Here is a 12,867-nt window from a genome sequence, read left to right on the forward strand (position 1 = left end):
GGGGCACAAGGCCACAGAGAGAGGAAAACCCCCAGCATGAGGCCGGATAGCCGGAGAAGGCAGTGCGCTCAGCCTGGGTGCCTAGAGCAGGGCGCCTGCCTGCAAGAGGAGCCGGAGGTGCTGCTGGGGAGAGGCCGCAGGGGCTGACATCCAGGGAACAAGACCCAACTGTTCTGGAGAACGGGAGCGGGAGTTGCTGAGGAGCAGGTCCCACAGGGGAGGCGCCCTGGGAGAGGCCCCTGTGGGAGCTGGACATACAGGGTCCCAGGTTGTGGGATCAGAGCCCAATGCTGTTAGAGGGGGGATTCTGGAGCCTTCCTTCTCTATTAGGAGGTGAGCCCAAGCTTGGATTCAAAAGGACAGGGGATCCATGGGACACCCCATGGGGTGTTGAAGCCACCTCATATTTTGTGATTGATGTAATGTTGATGTTAATATAATTATGAGCATTCTTCAAGATGTTCATATTGAGTTACTTGGTTGCTGCCTGTATATGCTTACTGAAATGGTACCTTGACTTACCTGTGTTTATTTGCTTTGTTGTCTGTATGTGCCTACTGTATTGTTACCTGACTTACTGTGCTTACCTACTGGGTTGCCTGTATATGTTTATTGAAGTGATAGCTTGACCTACCTGTGCTTACCTGTTCTTGGATATTGATACTCATCTGTACTGGAGATTGGTCACTGCCCACTGGTTTTGAGTTCCCAATTACCTGTGCTCTGTTTTGCATGTTCCTGGAGGTAGTGCAAATTTCCTGATTGCAGACTATTGAATGTGGTGTCACATGTAAAGCATGTTGTAAATATATTAGTTTAAGGGCTTGTAACTTATTGATATACATCATTTGTATATAGTTAAGTACTGGGTCCTGGCTTGGCTGTATGGCAAAAAGCAGGAACTGCTCCCTCCCTCTCTCACAGCACTCCTCCCTGACCATCTCATCCCATTTGTGGACAGGGCACACTTTTGGGTGTATTCAGGCTACAGACTGAAAAATGTGGATTTTTGGGTTACTTTTTTTTTTAATCTAAAAATGGTGGAGGAGATAAATATATCTATATATATCTCAGAGGAACCCAGGATCCCTGGTAATAAAGCTCTGCCAGTTTGATACTCTCCCAGAGCAGCCACGTAGCAACACTGGTGCTCACATCTTAGGCCTGTGTTGGCCAAGAGACAACCTTGCCTGCTTCACCGGGCCAGAACTCTCTGGCTTAGCCCCTGCCCCAGATCATAGGACTAGGTTAAAACCCATGTGATTTTTTTTTTTTTTTAGACCTGAGTAGGTCTTTTTATTTGTCATTGGTTTTGCACTTGGCTTACTCATGCATTCAGCTACTGGGTTACTCTTGCATGATAACTTGGGTTACTCCTGTCACAGGCACCAAGTATGTGGGGGCTTGAGGGCCCTAGCCCTTCTCTGGAAGAGGGTTATCACCTGAAATGTGCAAAACTTTCCACATGTCCATCATCTTAGGCCTCCCTCCCTGGTAAAGATAAAAGTTGGTGCCTATGACTCTTGTATTCGTTTTTCAGCCAGGAAGAGAGCTAAGAAACAAGGTGCATTCACAGCTTTTACAGAGCTGATGTAGTGAGGGGAGTGGTGTGACTGTTTTCACATGTATGACCCGTCCTGGATTTCCCAGGATGGTCCCAGATTTCAGGGCCGAGTCCTGGAGGACTCCCAAAAATAGAAGTTTCATCTTGAATATGAAAAATTGGTCCTAGGCAGTGTCAATTGGACAAATTTTCAAACTGAGCAATTGTATGGGCCAGAAGACTGACTAGATCTCATCTGCCAGTTTTTCAAAGCTCCTGATCACTCTGATGCATCCAGAACCGCTTCCCAGCTTTTGCTTCCAAAATGTAGGATGCTGCAAGTACAGCAATTCAGCCTTTTGTGGATAAGCTTACATTGATACAAAGATGTCTCATACAGACATAGGCCTTTTCCGCGCAGGAATAAGCTACAGCAATAAACCTGTGTTTCCACTAGTGTTTATATCATTTTATTTATAGCGCTATAGGGCAAGCAGTACAGCTTTTGGGTGTAGGCTTAGTATTATTTTGTTTTAAAATAATCAATCTAAACTTTCCATGTAATCAAGTAATTTCAAACAGAAAGCCACTGAATATCCTGAGTGCAGACAACACTGAAGAGAGTCTCTAAAAGTCTTGCGATATTTAATGTTTTACATCAGAGCTGTCCAACTTCTCAGTAGCCAGGTGTCCTGCAGGCTGCACAAGTAGGGGCATGGGCCCCTGGCCCACCTTCTGCATGGACATCCCTCCCACCACTAGTGTGTGCCTGCATGCGTGGCCCTCCCTACCGCTGTGCCATCTGGCCCAGATCTTACCCTGAGTGTCCTGTGCCATGCCATGTGGTGCCACAGAACTCAGAAGCTGGAAGAGGGATGGAGGGACTCAATTTTCAAGAAGCCACATCCAGGACATAGTCCCAGATTCTCCAGAGACTTCCAGAATGGATATACCATATTTTGCACTTAGTATAGCCACCAGTGCAATGCTGCAAGTAGGTTAATTGGCTCTGCAGAGAGACAAAACTAATTAGCTCAGGTAGTGACTGCATAAACACTGTGTCAAGCAACATCATGCTGCATGATCTCAGACACAGCAGTGCTAATACATGACCTTTTTTTCAAATCCAAAAAAAAATTGTGTTTAAGGGAGTCCTTGGAGCCACTGTGACACAGCTCCAAAAGTCAGTGCTGTCTCAGAAACTTGGAGCCAGTTGGTAGCTTTACCAGGACATGAGCCTATCTGAAAAAAAAGCACATCTAAGATTCATAATAAAATCACAAGAGTTGACAACCTGGATAAGACATGACAAGCTGGCAAACAGAGAACTCAATATTTATTATTTTTAAAAAAACTCTTGATTTTATGCCAGAAAAAAGGAATTATAGTACTGAGATGACAGAAGTCATTTACATTAAAGGAAGGAACCCTGCAACATTGTCTTCATTGTTCTTTGCATTATGGTAGTGCCTAGCGATTTTACAAAATGGGGATAAGAATCACATTGTTCAAGGCACTGCACGTATACAGAGTTAGAAACAATCCCTACCCTGAAGAACTTACACTCTAGATCAGTGATTCTCAAACAGGATGCTTTGGCACCCTGGAGTGCCATGAGTTCATTTCAAGGATGCCAAGGGGTGCCACACAATATTAGCACAGTTAGGTGTGCAAACACCTACACATGATTCATACTATAAACTCAAACATTTCAAATGGGAATTCATAGTGTCAAAAAATTCTGATCTATTGTGGTCTTGCCGGGTACATCTACATGGGACATTTACTGCACAGTTAACTAATTAACTGTGCAGTAAATGTCTCAGTGTCTACATGTACACTTCTATTAGGCTGCACAAAACTAATAAACTCTGTTGTAGTTTTTTTGTGTGCAGCAGCACATGTGTAAACACTGCCCCAGTTGGCTGGGGCACGGGGTGTTTCAGTGCAGGGCTAGCTGGCAGGCAGCCCCTCTGCCGAAGTACCTTTGTGCCTCAGCCAGCCCTTCTACAGCATGTGGAGCCCTGCTGAAGCAGCCCTGAGCTAGCAGTCTGACCTCCTGGGTTCCCTACCAACCTAGGCTGCTCTGACCAGGTTCCATGTGCTGCGCATGAACAACATGCTCCAGAGTTGTTTGCTCCTGGGCGTATGTTCAAGTGGCATGCCTGAGAGCAAAAAACTCTGAAGTAATAAGCTCTGGAGTTAATTTATGCACATTAATTGCACATGCAGATGTGCCTGCTGAGTTCTTTGCAACTGTAGAGTTACTCTATTATTTTTTCCATAGTCAACAAATGAGTGAAGGCTAAGAGCTGGCATTTTCTGAGTGTTGCCTTGAGTCTAACACGGTTGAGAATCACTGATTTTGATAGACCAGATAAAAAAATTGGAGAGGAAATAGGACAAGGTGGTCTATGAGGAACTACAGAAGGATCTGGCACAACTGAGTGTATGGGCACCAAAATGGCAGATGAAATTCAATATAGATAAAGTAAAAAGTGATGTACCTGGGCAAGAATGACCCAAACTGTACCTACACTGTGATGGGCTCTACATTAACTGTTACAACACAGGAAATAAATTTGGGAGTCATTGTGGACAGTTCACTAAAAGCACCAGCCTTGTACTCAGCAGCAGTGAAAAAGGTAAACAAAATGTTGGAGATCATTAATAAGGGATGTAAAGGGATTAATAAGGGATTGTAAACAAAATACAAAGTATCATTATGCCTCCTTATAAATCGATGGTGCTTCCACACCTTGAGTACTGTGTCCAGTTCTGGTCTTCACACCCTTAAAAGGCTATAGAAGAACTATAGAAGGACAACATGGATGATTAGCAGTCTGGAGGGGCTTCCATATGAGGAGAGCGTAAAGAGGCTAAGCCAGAGGCGGGCAAAATGCAGCCTGCAGGCTGTATCCAACCCACGGTGGGTTTTTGTGTAGCCTAAGGCAGGTCCCTTGGTTCCCTGGCCCAGACACAGTCCAGCTGTGGCATGTCCTGCCACCCCCTGGGCATACAGTGGGGCTGGGGCAACTCTGCAACTGGACTGCCTTTCTAGGCAGCCCAGGTGGCAGATGGCTCCTTCTGGCTGCCACCACCGGTGAATCCAGACCTGCAGTACCGGCAGGGGCCTGTGCTGCAGAGCCCCAACCCTGCTCCTGCTCCAGGCTTGCCTGCCCAGGCTCAGCAGCAGTGGCGCGAAACAAACCTGTTGCTCAGTGCAAGGGGAAAGTGGCCCCTCCTGCTGCAGCTGTTCCCTGCTGCAGCCATTCCCTGCTGCAAAGCTGTTGCCTAGCCAGTCAATCCCCAGCCTATACTGGTACATGGGATTGTTTTGTCCTAAGTGCAGGGCTTTGCACTTGTCCTTATTGAATCCTCATGAGATTTCTTTGGTTTAATCCTCCAATTTGTCTAGGTCACTCTGAATCGTAGCCCTACCCTCCCGCATATCTACTACTCTCCAGTTTGGTGTTCTCTGCAAATTTGCTGAGGGTGCACTCCGTGCCATCTTCCAGGTCACTGATGAAGATATTAAAGAAAATCAGCGCCAGGACTGACCCCTGGGATACTCCACTTGATACCAGCTGCCATAGACATCGAGCCATTAACTACTACCCTCCCATCCTGATGATCCAACCAATTTCCTATCCACCTGTGACAGGAGGCATGCTTGGGGCTGGGTCTCATTCAGGGCCGCCCACCTGTCTCTCTGGGGCAGTCTGTCCTGCCACAACTTTGTTGTTCACATAAACTGGTGGTATAATGCAAAAAGCTGCCCATTCCCAGCCCTGATGCCAGGGGTCACTATCTGCAGCTCCAAACCTTCCCTGCACCACAGCCCATGCCTCGCAGATGGCATCCACATGATGTAATCATAACTTACACCATGACTGGTGCTCCAGGGTCTCACAAGGACTCTCACTTCTTCCCTGGAGCAGTAGGTCATTGTGCTTGCCCTTTAGGTCTTTCATTTGTTCCACTCTTGGCCTCTTTGCAGCGAAGGACTTAACAGGATCAGGACTCACCTGTAACTCTCTGGCCGAGCCCCCTATTTGGCCTCTGGCCCAAACTATGGGCTCAGGCATCCACGACCATGCATTGGCCTCTTCCCCATACATGGGGTTCCTACTATGCCCCCTCTGGAGCCTCTACACCATGCCCCACCCTCGGGTCTTATCATCTTCATGATCAACTTACTCACAGGGCTGGCCCTTGCACTGCCCTTCAGGCCTACTCCTGTTCTGTGTGGGGCCGCACAACTACGCTCCCCACTCTACCCCCTCTGGGGTCTCTGGGATCTCACATCCCTGCTGGGCTCAGGTAGCACTCCTTTTGCCATACCTGGCCCCACTACTCCCCCAACTGCCTCCAAAGCCCACCCAAGGATGCCCCTCCTCACCTTTCACCAGAGAGATAACTGGCCTGGCATTATCCTGGGGGATCCTGCACCACCAAGAGTCCCACCAAACCACCCTTTGCCAGCAGGGTGCAGTTTTAGGTCATGCCTAGGACCAAGAGCCTCCTGTTCCTACCTTCAAGATGTTTCTGCTGCAGCTCAGCCAGGCAATGTTTCTGCCTGGGCTGGCAGCAGCAAACTGCATCCTTTATATCCCTTGCATGCCTCAGTAATACTCTTATATTCCTCCGTAGTTGTTTGTCCAAGTTTCCACTTATAAGCAGGGATCCTGGTCTTTTTTCCTTTCTTAAATATGGGCACTGTATTGGCCTTTTCCAGTATTCCAGGACCTCTGTTGATTGCCATGAGTTTTCAAAGATAATGGCTGGGGGCTCTTCTATCACATCAGCCAACTCCCACAGCACCTTTAGGTATATCCGGTCTGGCCCCATGGACTTCTATATGTTCAGCTTTTCTAAATAGTCCCTAATCTGTTCTTTTGCCACAGTTGACTGCTCACCTTCTCCTCAAACTGTACTGCCAGGTGCAGTAGTCTGGGAGCTGACCTTGCCTGTGAAGACTGAAGTGAAAAAGGCATTGAGTATTCCAGCCTTTTCTGTGTCCTCTGACACTAGGTTGTCTCCCTCATTCAGTGAAGGAACCACACTTTACCTGATCCTCGTCTTGTTACTGACATACTTGTAGAAACCCTTCTTGTTATCCTTCACATCACTTGCTAGCTTTATCTCCAATTGTGCTTTGGCTTTCCTGACTTCATCCTTGCATGCTTTAGTAATACTTTTATATTCCTCCATAGTTGTTTGTCCAAGTTTCCACTTATAAGCAGAGATCCTGGTCTTTTCTGTTTGAAAATCGCAAATTCTCTGATTAAAAACCCCAAATCTGTTGAAAGGCCACTATATATATAGCTATCAGTTAAGCATGTTTTATTGATATATTTACAGTTTTAAAGTTTACAGTTTGGAAACATACTAGTGCCTCAATCACTATAATAAAATAAATTCTAAATACCTATATATTTAGGCATTTGATTTTGGGTTTTTCCATCATGTAAAATCATAGCTCCTGCTGCCCCTCTCACTTACCAAGACATGGGTCCAGCTGCAGTTGCCTGCTTTGTGCCGAGCAGCCCTGATATGCCATTGTCCCTCATTTCCAAGCCACAGCACCCCCAACCCTGCTGGTGCCCCTCACTCGCTGCCTACCTGCTACTTGCTTTCTCCTGGCAGCAGCTCCCCTTGTGCACCATGAGCGAGGTGTGGGTATGGCAGTATGTGCGGTTTGTGGGGGGTGTTGTGAAGGGGTTTGGGGGTGGTTGTGTGTTGGTGGGTTGTAGGAAGATGTGGGGTTTGTGGTGCACAGCCCTTACCACTGGCCCTCGGGGTGCTCATGCCCACAGCAGGCAGAGCCCTCAGCAGCTCATGCCTCTGGCAGAGTCTCAGGGCCTGCACATGCTAGCACCAAGCCAACCCAGCCCAGCCTGCTGGCATGCTCCTTCCCACCAGAGCAGGCTGGCTTCATGCCAGCATGTGCGGGTCATGGCACTGCAACCTGGCGTCATGCACCATTGGGCCAGGCAGGCTCCGTGCTTCCATGTGGAGCTTCCAGCACTCCTGCAGGATGCCGCATGTGGAGGCGAGGAACCTGCCTGGCCTGGCATGCAATTCCATGCTTCCATGTGTGATTTCCCACTTGGCCCGATGGCGCGTGGCTCTCGGGTCCACGTGCCACCAGGTAGGGCTGGGCTGGCCTTCCATGTGGGGCTTGCAGCACTCCAGAAGGAAGCTGCACAGGGGCACTGCATCACATACCCTTGATCCAGGTGGGCTCCTGCTTGCCTTCACATGCAGCTTCTGGCTGGACTGCTGCAAGCCCCACATGGAGGCACAGAGCCCACCCAGCCTAATGGTGCATGGATGGCAGCAGCAGCTTCGCACACACCCTGGCCTCTGGCATGCCACAGCATCCCCTGAGCTCCAGCACTGCACTGTGGTCACTCCCTCCTCCTCACATGAGCCAGGCAGGTATCCCAGCTGCTCAACACTGCTAGGCACCTGCCTGGCCATCCCCACCTCTGGGGGGTGAGGGGGGGCGGGGTGCAGAGATGCTTCCTGGCTTCTTCCGTGCTGGTCTGAGCACCTGCAGACACCTTCCTGTTCCCTTAGCCCCCACCCACACAGCCCCACCCTGCTAGCTCTTCCCACAGCCCCCAACATCTCCCCCAGCCCTGACAGTCACCCATAGCTGACCCATAGGGGCCCCCCCAGCCCTGCTGGTGGCCCCCATCCCCAATCTACAACCTGTCACCCCCCCTAGCCCTGGCCAGAGGGAGTTCTCAGCTCCCTGAAGCCCCACTTATCCCAAAGGTTTCAGGAGGGAAAGTGAGCCTGAGCCAAGCCCTGGCTGACTAAGAGTCTCTGGCCCTGCCCTGCCCCTTCCCCCTCTCCATTGGGACAGGGCTCAGGGTTTGGCACCCTTTTTGCAAGAAGCTCTTGCAGGCGGAAACTCTGCCAGCCTGCAGAGAACTCTTTGCCAAAGGGGAAAATCCACATGCATCTGTTAAAATGGAAAATCCACTTTTTTCTTCATTAGAGGGAAAATCCCTGTTTTTTTTCTGTTTTTCCATGGGAAACGGAAAACCCAGATCCCTGATTATAAGCTTCTTTTTTGTGATGTATATAGCTTAATGAAGAGTTTCCTGCTAAGCCAAGTTGTCCTTATGCCTTACTTGCTAGTCTTTCTGCACCTCAGGATGGTTTGTTCCTGCACTCTCAGTAAGGCTTCTTTAAAGAACAGCCAGCTCTTCTGGACTCTTTTCCCCTTCGGATTGGCTTCCTAGGGGATCCTGCCCATCAGTTCCCTGAGTAAGCTGAAGTCTGCTTTTCTGAAGTCTAGGGTCCTTACTCTGCTGCTCTCTATCCTTCCTTTCCTCAGGATCCTGAACTCAATCATCTCATGATTGCTGCTACCCAGGTTGCCATCCACTAATCCCCACCAATTCTTCCCTGTTTGTGAGCAGCAGGTCAAGAAGAACACAGCCCCTAGCTGGCCCCTCCAGCACTTGCACCAGGAAGTTGTTCCCCACATTCTTCAAAAACTTCCTAGATTGTCCGTGCACTGCTGTACGCCCTCCCAGATGTTAGGGTTATTGAAGTCTCCCATGAGAGTTAGGGCCTGTTACCTGGAAACTTCTGTCAGCTGTTTGAAACAAGCCTCATCTACCACATCCTCCTGGTCTGATGGGCTATAGCAGACCCCCACCACAACATCACCCTTGTTACTCTGTCCTCTGACTTGAACCCAGAGACTTTTGACAGACCTGTCTCCAGTGTCATACTGGAGCTCTGAGGAATCATATGGTTATTTTACATAAATTGCAACTCCTCCTCCTCTTCTTCCCTCCCACCCCCATCCTTCCTGAACAGTTTGTACCCATCCATGACAGTGCTGCAGTCATGTGAGCTATCCCACCACATCTCTGTTATTCCAGTCGTGTCATAGTTCTGTGACTGTGTGAGGACTTTCAGTTCTTCCTGCTTGTTTCCCAGGCTCCATGCATTTGTGTAGATACCTGCAGTAACTAGCCAATTGCTCTAATTCTCAGGAAGAATGAGAACACCTCCCCTGTTACCTACTTCTGCTTGTACCTCCTCCAGGTCACCCGCTTCTTCACTTACCTCAGGGCTTTGGTCTCCATCCCCCAACAAACCTAGTTTAAAGCCCTCCTCACTAAATTAGCAAGCCTGTCTGAGAAGATACTTGTAACGGTGGGGGGCCTTCTCAGGGCCCATCTCAATGTGGCCTACCCACCTGTTCTTGGGCTAACCGCCCACTTTCTCGCCTGCCATGCTTTGATCTTAATTGATTAATTAGATGGTTAAGCAGGAGGCTGCCCATTTTCTGCCCCGATGCCAGGGGGCGCTATCTGCGGCTCCAATCCTCCCCTACACCGCAGCCCAGACCTTGCAGATGGCATCTAGGTGTTCTCATCATCACCGGCCCCACAATAGGCCCCCAAATCCTCCTGGTTGAACCCCAACCTAGAATCCTCTCATCAGGTGGCCTCCTCTGCCTTCATACAGGCTATGTAGCTCCCTAATACCATTTTTTCCTCTCAGGTGTGGTCCTCTCCTGGGGCCTTTGGCTACCAGCCCTGGCCCACCTCCAGGCCAGTTGGAACTCCTGGCCCTTGGCTCTTAGTCATCCCTCGCAGTGGGCCCCTGGCCCTTTTGACCGGTCTGGTCCTGGTCCTGGCCCCGGCCCCAGCATGGGCCAGTCAAGGGTACTCTTTCAATCAGGTCAGGGGTCTCAAGCCCCTCACTCCCTCCAGGGGTCCACCCTCTCTGGGCCCAGATGACATCCTGATGTTCTCATACACACCAGTCCCACACAATGGGCCCCAGAATCCTCCTGTAGGACTCCACCTGAGTTCTTCCCTTCAGGCAGACTCTGCCACCATCATATGGGGCCACATATCTCCCTCCAACCAGTTCCCCTTCAGGTGTGGTCCCCTCAGTGGGACCTTTGGCTCCTCTAGCCCTGTTCCACCCCCAGGCCAGTCATGACCCCAGGCCCCTGGCTCTTGGGCGTCCCTCTCGGTGGACCCCCTAGCCCTTCTGACTCTCCTGGTCCTGGCTCCCGCCAAGGCCAGTCAGGGGAAGCTCTGACAGGCCTCAATGTATGGCCCTTACTCTTTTCCCAGGGTCCCCCTCTCTGCGTCCTCCTTCACGGACATGGGGACCAGGGTGACTCACACCACAACTGGTGCCTCAGGGTCTCACAGGGACTCTCACTCCCCCCTGGGCAGCAGATTGGAGTGCTACTACCGGTGTTATTTTCGACCCACACCCTGCCTCCCAACAGCGGAAGACTTACTGGGGTCAGGACTCAGCTTTTGCTCTCTCTAACCAAACCCCCATTCTCCCTTCACTGGACTCCACATCACCCTCCCACCAGGGCTCTTCAGCGCTGTCTCCAGATCTCTGCCTCTTCCTCACTGGGGCTTCTCATCACGGCCCCCTCACACTGGGGCTTCTCATTGCTCATAACGTTCCCTTTTCTCAGGGTCTCAGGGCCTCCCTTCTCAGGTGGGCTCAGGTGGCCGCAGTCATGCCTGCTCCAATTCTCCCACTTGGGGTCTCACACCTACAGGGCTCAGGCGGGCTTGGCCACACCTGGCCTCCAACTCTCCCTCTCGGTGTCTCGAACCCCCACAGGGCTCAGACAGCCTTGGCTGTACCTGGCCCTGGCTCCCTACTCTCCTCCTCAGGGCTTGCACCCTGCAACTACCTCCGATGGAACACAACCCACCCGAAGGTGAGGACTAGGGGTTAAGGTGCCCCGACCCACCTTTCATTGGGGTGATCACTGGTCTGGCATTTCCTGGGGGCTCCTGCACCACTGGGAGCCCCAACCAGGCCACCCGCTCCCAGCAGGGTGTAATTCTAGGTCATACCCAGGACCAGGAGCCTCCTTACCATCCCTTACAGCTCCTCCCTTACCTCCAGATGAAACTCAGCAGCCCTCTAACCAGGCAATTTTGTTGCCTCACCTCTAGCAGCCAAACTGCGCTGTTTATATGGGCAGCCCTGAACCTAAAATGGCTGCGTTCATTAGGCACCTGGTGGCTGCAAGCTCCAGGGCCTTAAAGTGGCAGGCACACGCAGTGCCCTTCCACAATGCTCTTTCGTCTCTTTGTCAGATGGATCCCATCTCTTCCTAGCAATCCTTTTTCTTGAAACACCTCCCATGGTCAAAGAAGCCAAAGCCCTGCTGGTGACACCGCTTGTGCAGCCATGCATTGATCTGCAGGATGCACCCGTTCCTGCCTGAGCCCTTTCCCTTAACCAGATGAATTGAGAACACCACCTAAGCTCCTGTCCCCTTCCACCCTTTCATCCAGAGCCCTGTAGTCACTTTTGATCTGCTCAGGGTCTCCCCTAGAAGTATCATTGGTGCCCACATGAATGAGCAGAATGGGGTAGTAATTAGAGGGCCAGATGAGTCTTGGTAATCCTGTGACATCTGGGATTCATGCTCCAGGCAAGCACCAGACCTCCTGAGACAACAGGTCAGGCCAGTAGATGGATGCCTCTGTCCTCTGCATCCAACCACCAGGGAGTCTCCAACCGCTACCATCCATCATTTCTTTTTGGTGGTGGTTGTCTAGATCCTTCCTACCTTGAGAAGGGCAGGCCTGTCGTCCTCCACCAATAGAACGTGCTTCTTACTCTCTGTTCCTAGGGCTCCATATCTGTTCTCCAGGTTAACTGCTACAGGCAGAGATGAAGATTTCTACCTGCTGCCAGAAGTCACAACCCTCCAGCTTTCACTTCCCTCAGAGTCCATATCCTCTTCCTTTTCTAGCGCTGCCTTTGGCAGTCCTTTCACAATCCTGGAGATCTCTTCCAGCATTGAATCGATGAACTTCTCATGGCATAGGATGCTTTGGAGTCTCATCACTTCCTCCTATAGCTCTCTTGCCTGTTCCATGGTAATTCAGGGAGCCTTCCTTTAAATGCTTCTGGGCCTGGACTGGATCTGCTCCATCATTAGGGCTTTTGTCAGGCACAGGCAGCAATCACCCAGCAACCACTCAGTAATCATTCAGCTAGCAACACTTCCAGCTTCTCAGAGTACATGCCCAAAACACACACAGCCCACTAAACACTCAGCAAGCCAAAGGCACAGGGATCCCTGGATCACTTACCTTCCCAGGGCAGGATCTGGTGCCTGGTTTCTCATCCTCTTAAGTTGGAATCACATGTGGCATCACACCCCTTAAGTTGGAAACACCAAATCTGTATTTTGGCCCCTTCATCACTGCTGATTTAACCCAATGTGAACCATGAATTCTCTCCATAGCATGCTTCATGTTCAACACCCCCTTAGTTGTGCTAGTCAT

The 12,867-nt window shown here is 50.4% G+C and overlaps 1 protein-coding gene across 2 annotated transcripts in view; it reads right to left on the bottom strand.

The window, feature by feature from the left end:
- Window positions 1–2,257: 2,257 nt before the first annotated feature.
- Window positions 2,258–12,867, bottom strand: part of LOC109307113 (dimethylaniline monooxygenase [N-oxide-forming] 2-like) — a 30,464-nt gene continuing 19,854 nt past the window's right edge. The window contains exon 8 of one of the 2 annotated variants that reach the window (XM_019530807.1): window positions 2,258–2,781. In XM_019530807.1, coding sequence (XP_019386352.1) covers window positions 2,766–2,781 — 16 coding nt within the window. In that variant the 3' untranslated portion in view covers window positions 2,258–2,765. Of the gene's footprint in view, window positions 2,786–12,867 lie in introns of both variants that reach the window. The other variant, XM_019530808.1, reaches the window with a different exon arrangement.

Source organism: Crocodylus porosus, unplaced genomic scaffold (assembly GCF_001723895.1).
Source record: "Crocodylus porosus isolate Cpor-Errol unplaced genomic scaffold, CroPor_comp1, whole genome shotgun sequence".
NCBI lineage: Eukaryota > Metazoa > Chordata > Crocodylia > Crocodylidae > Crocodylus > Crocodylus porosus.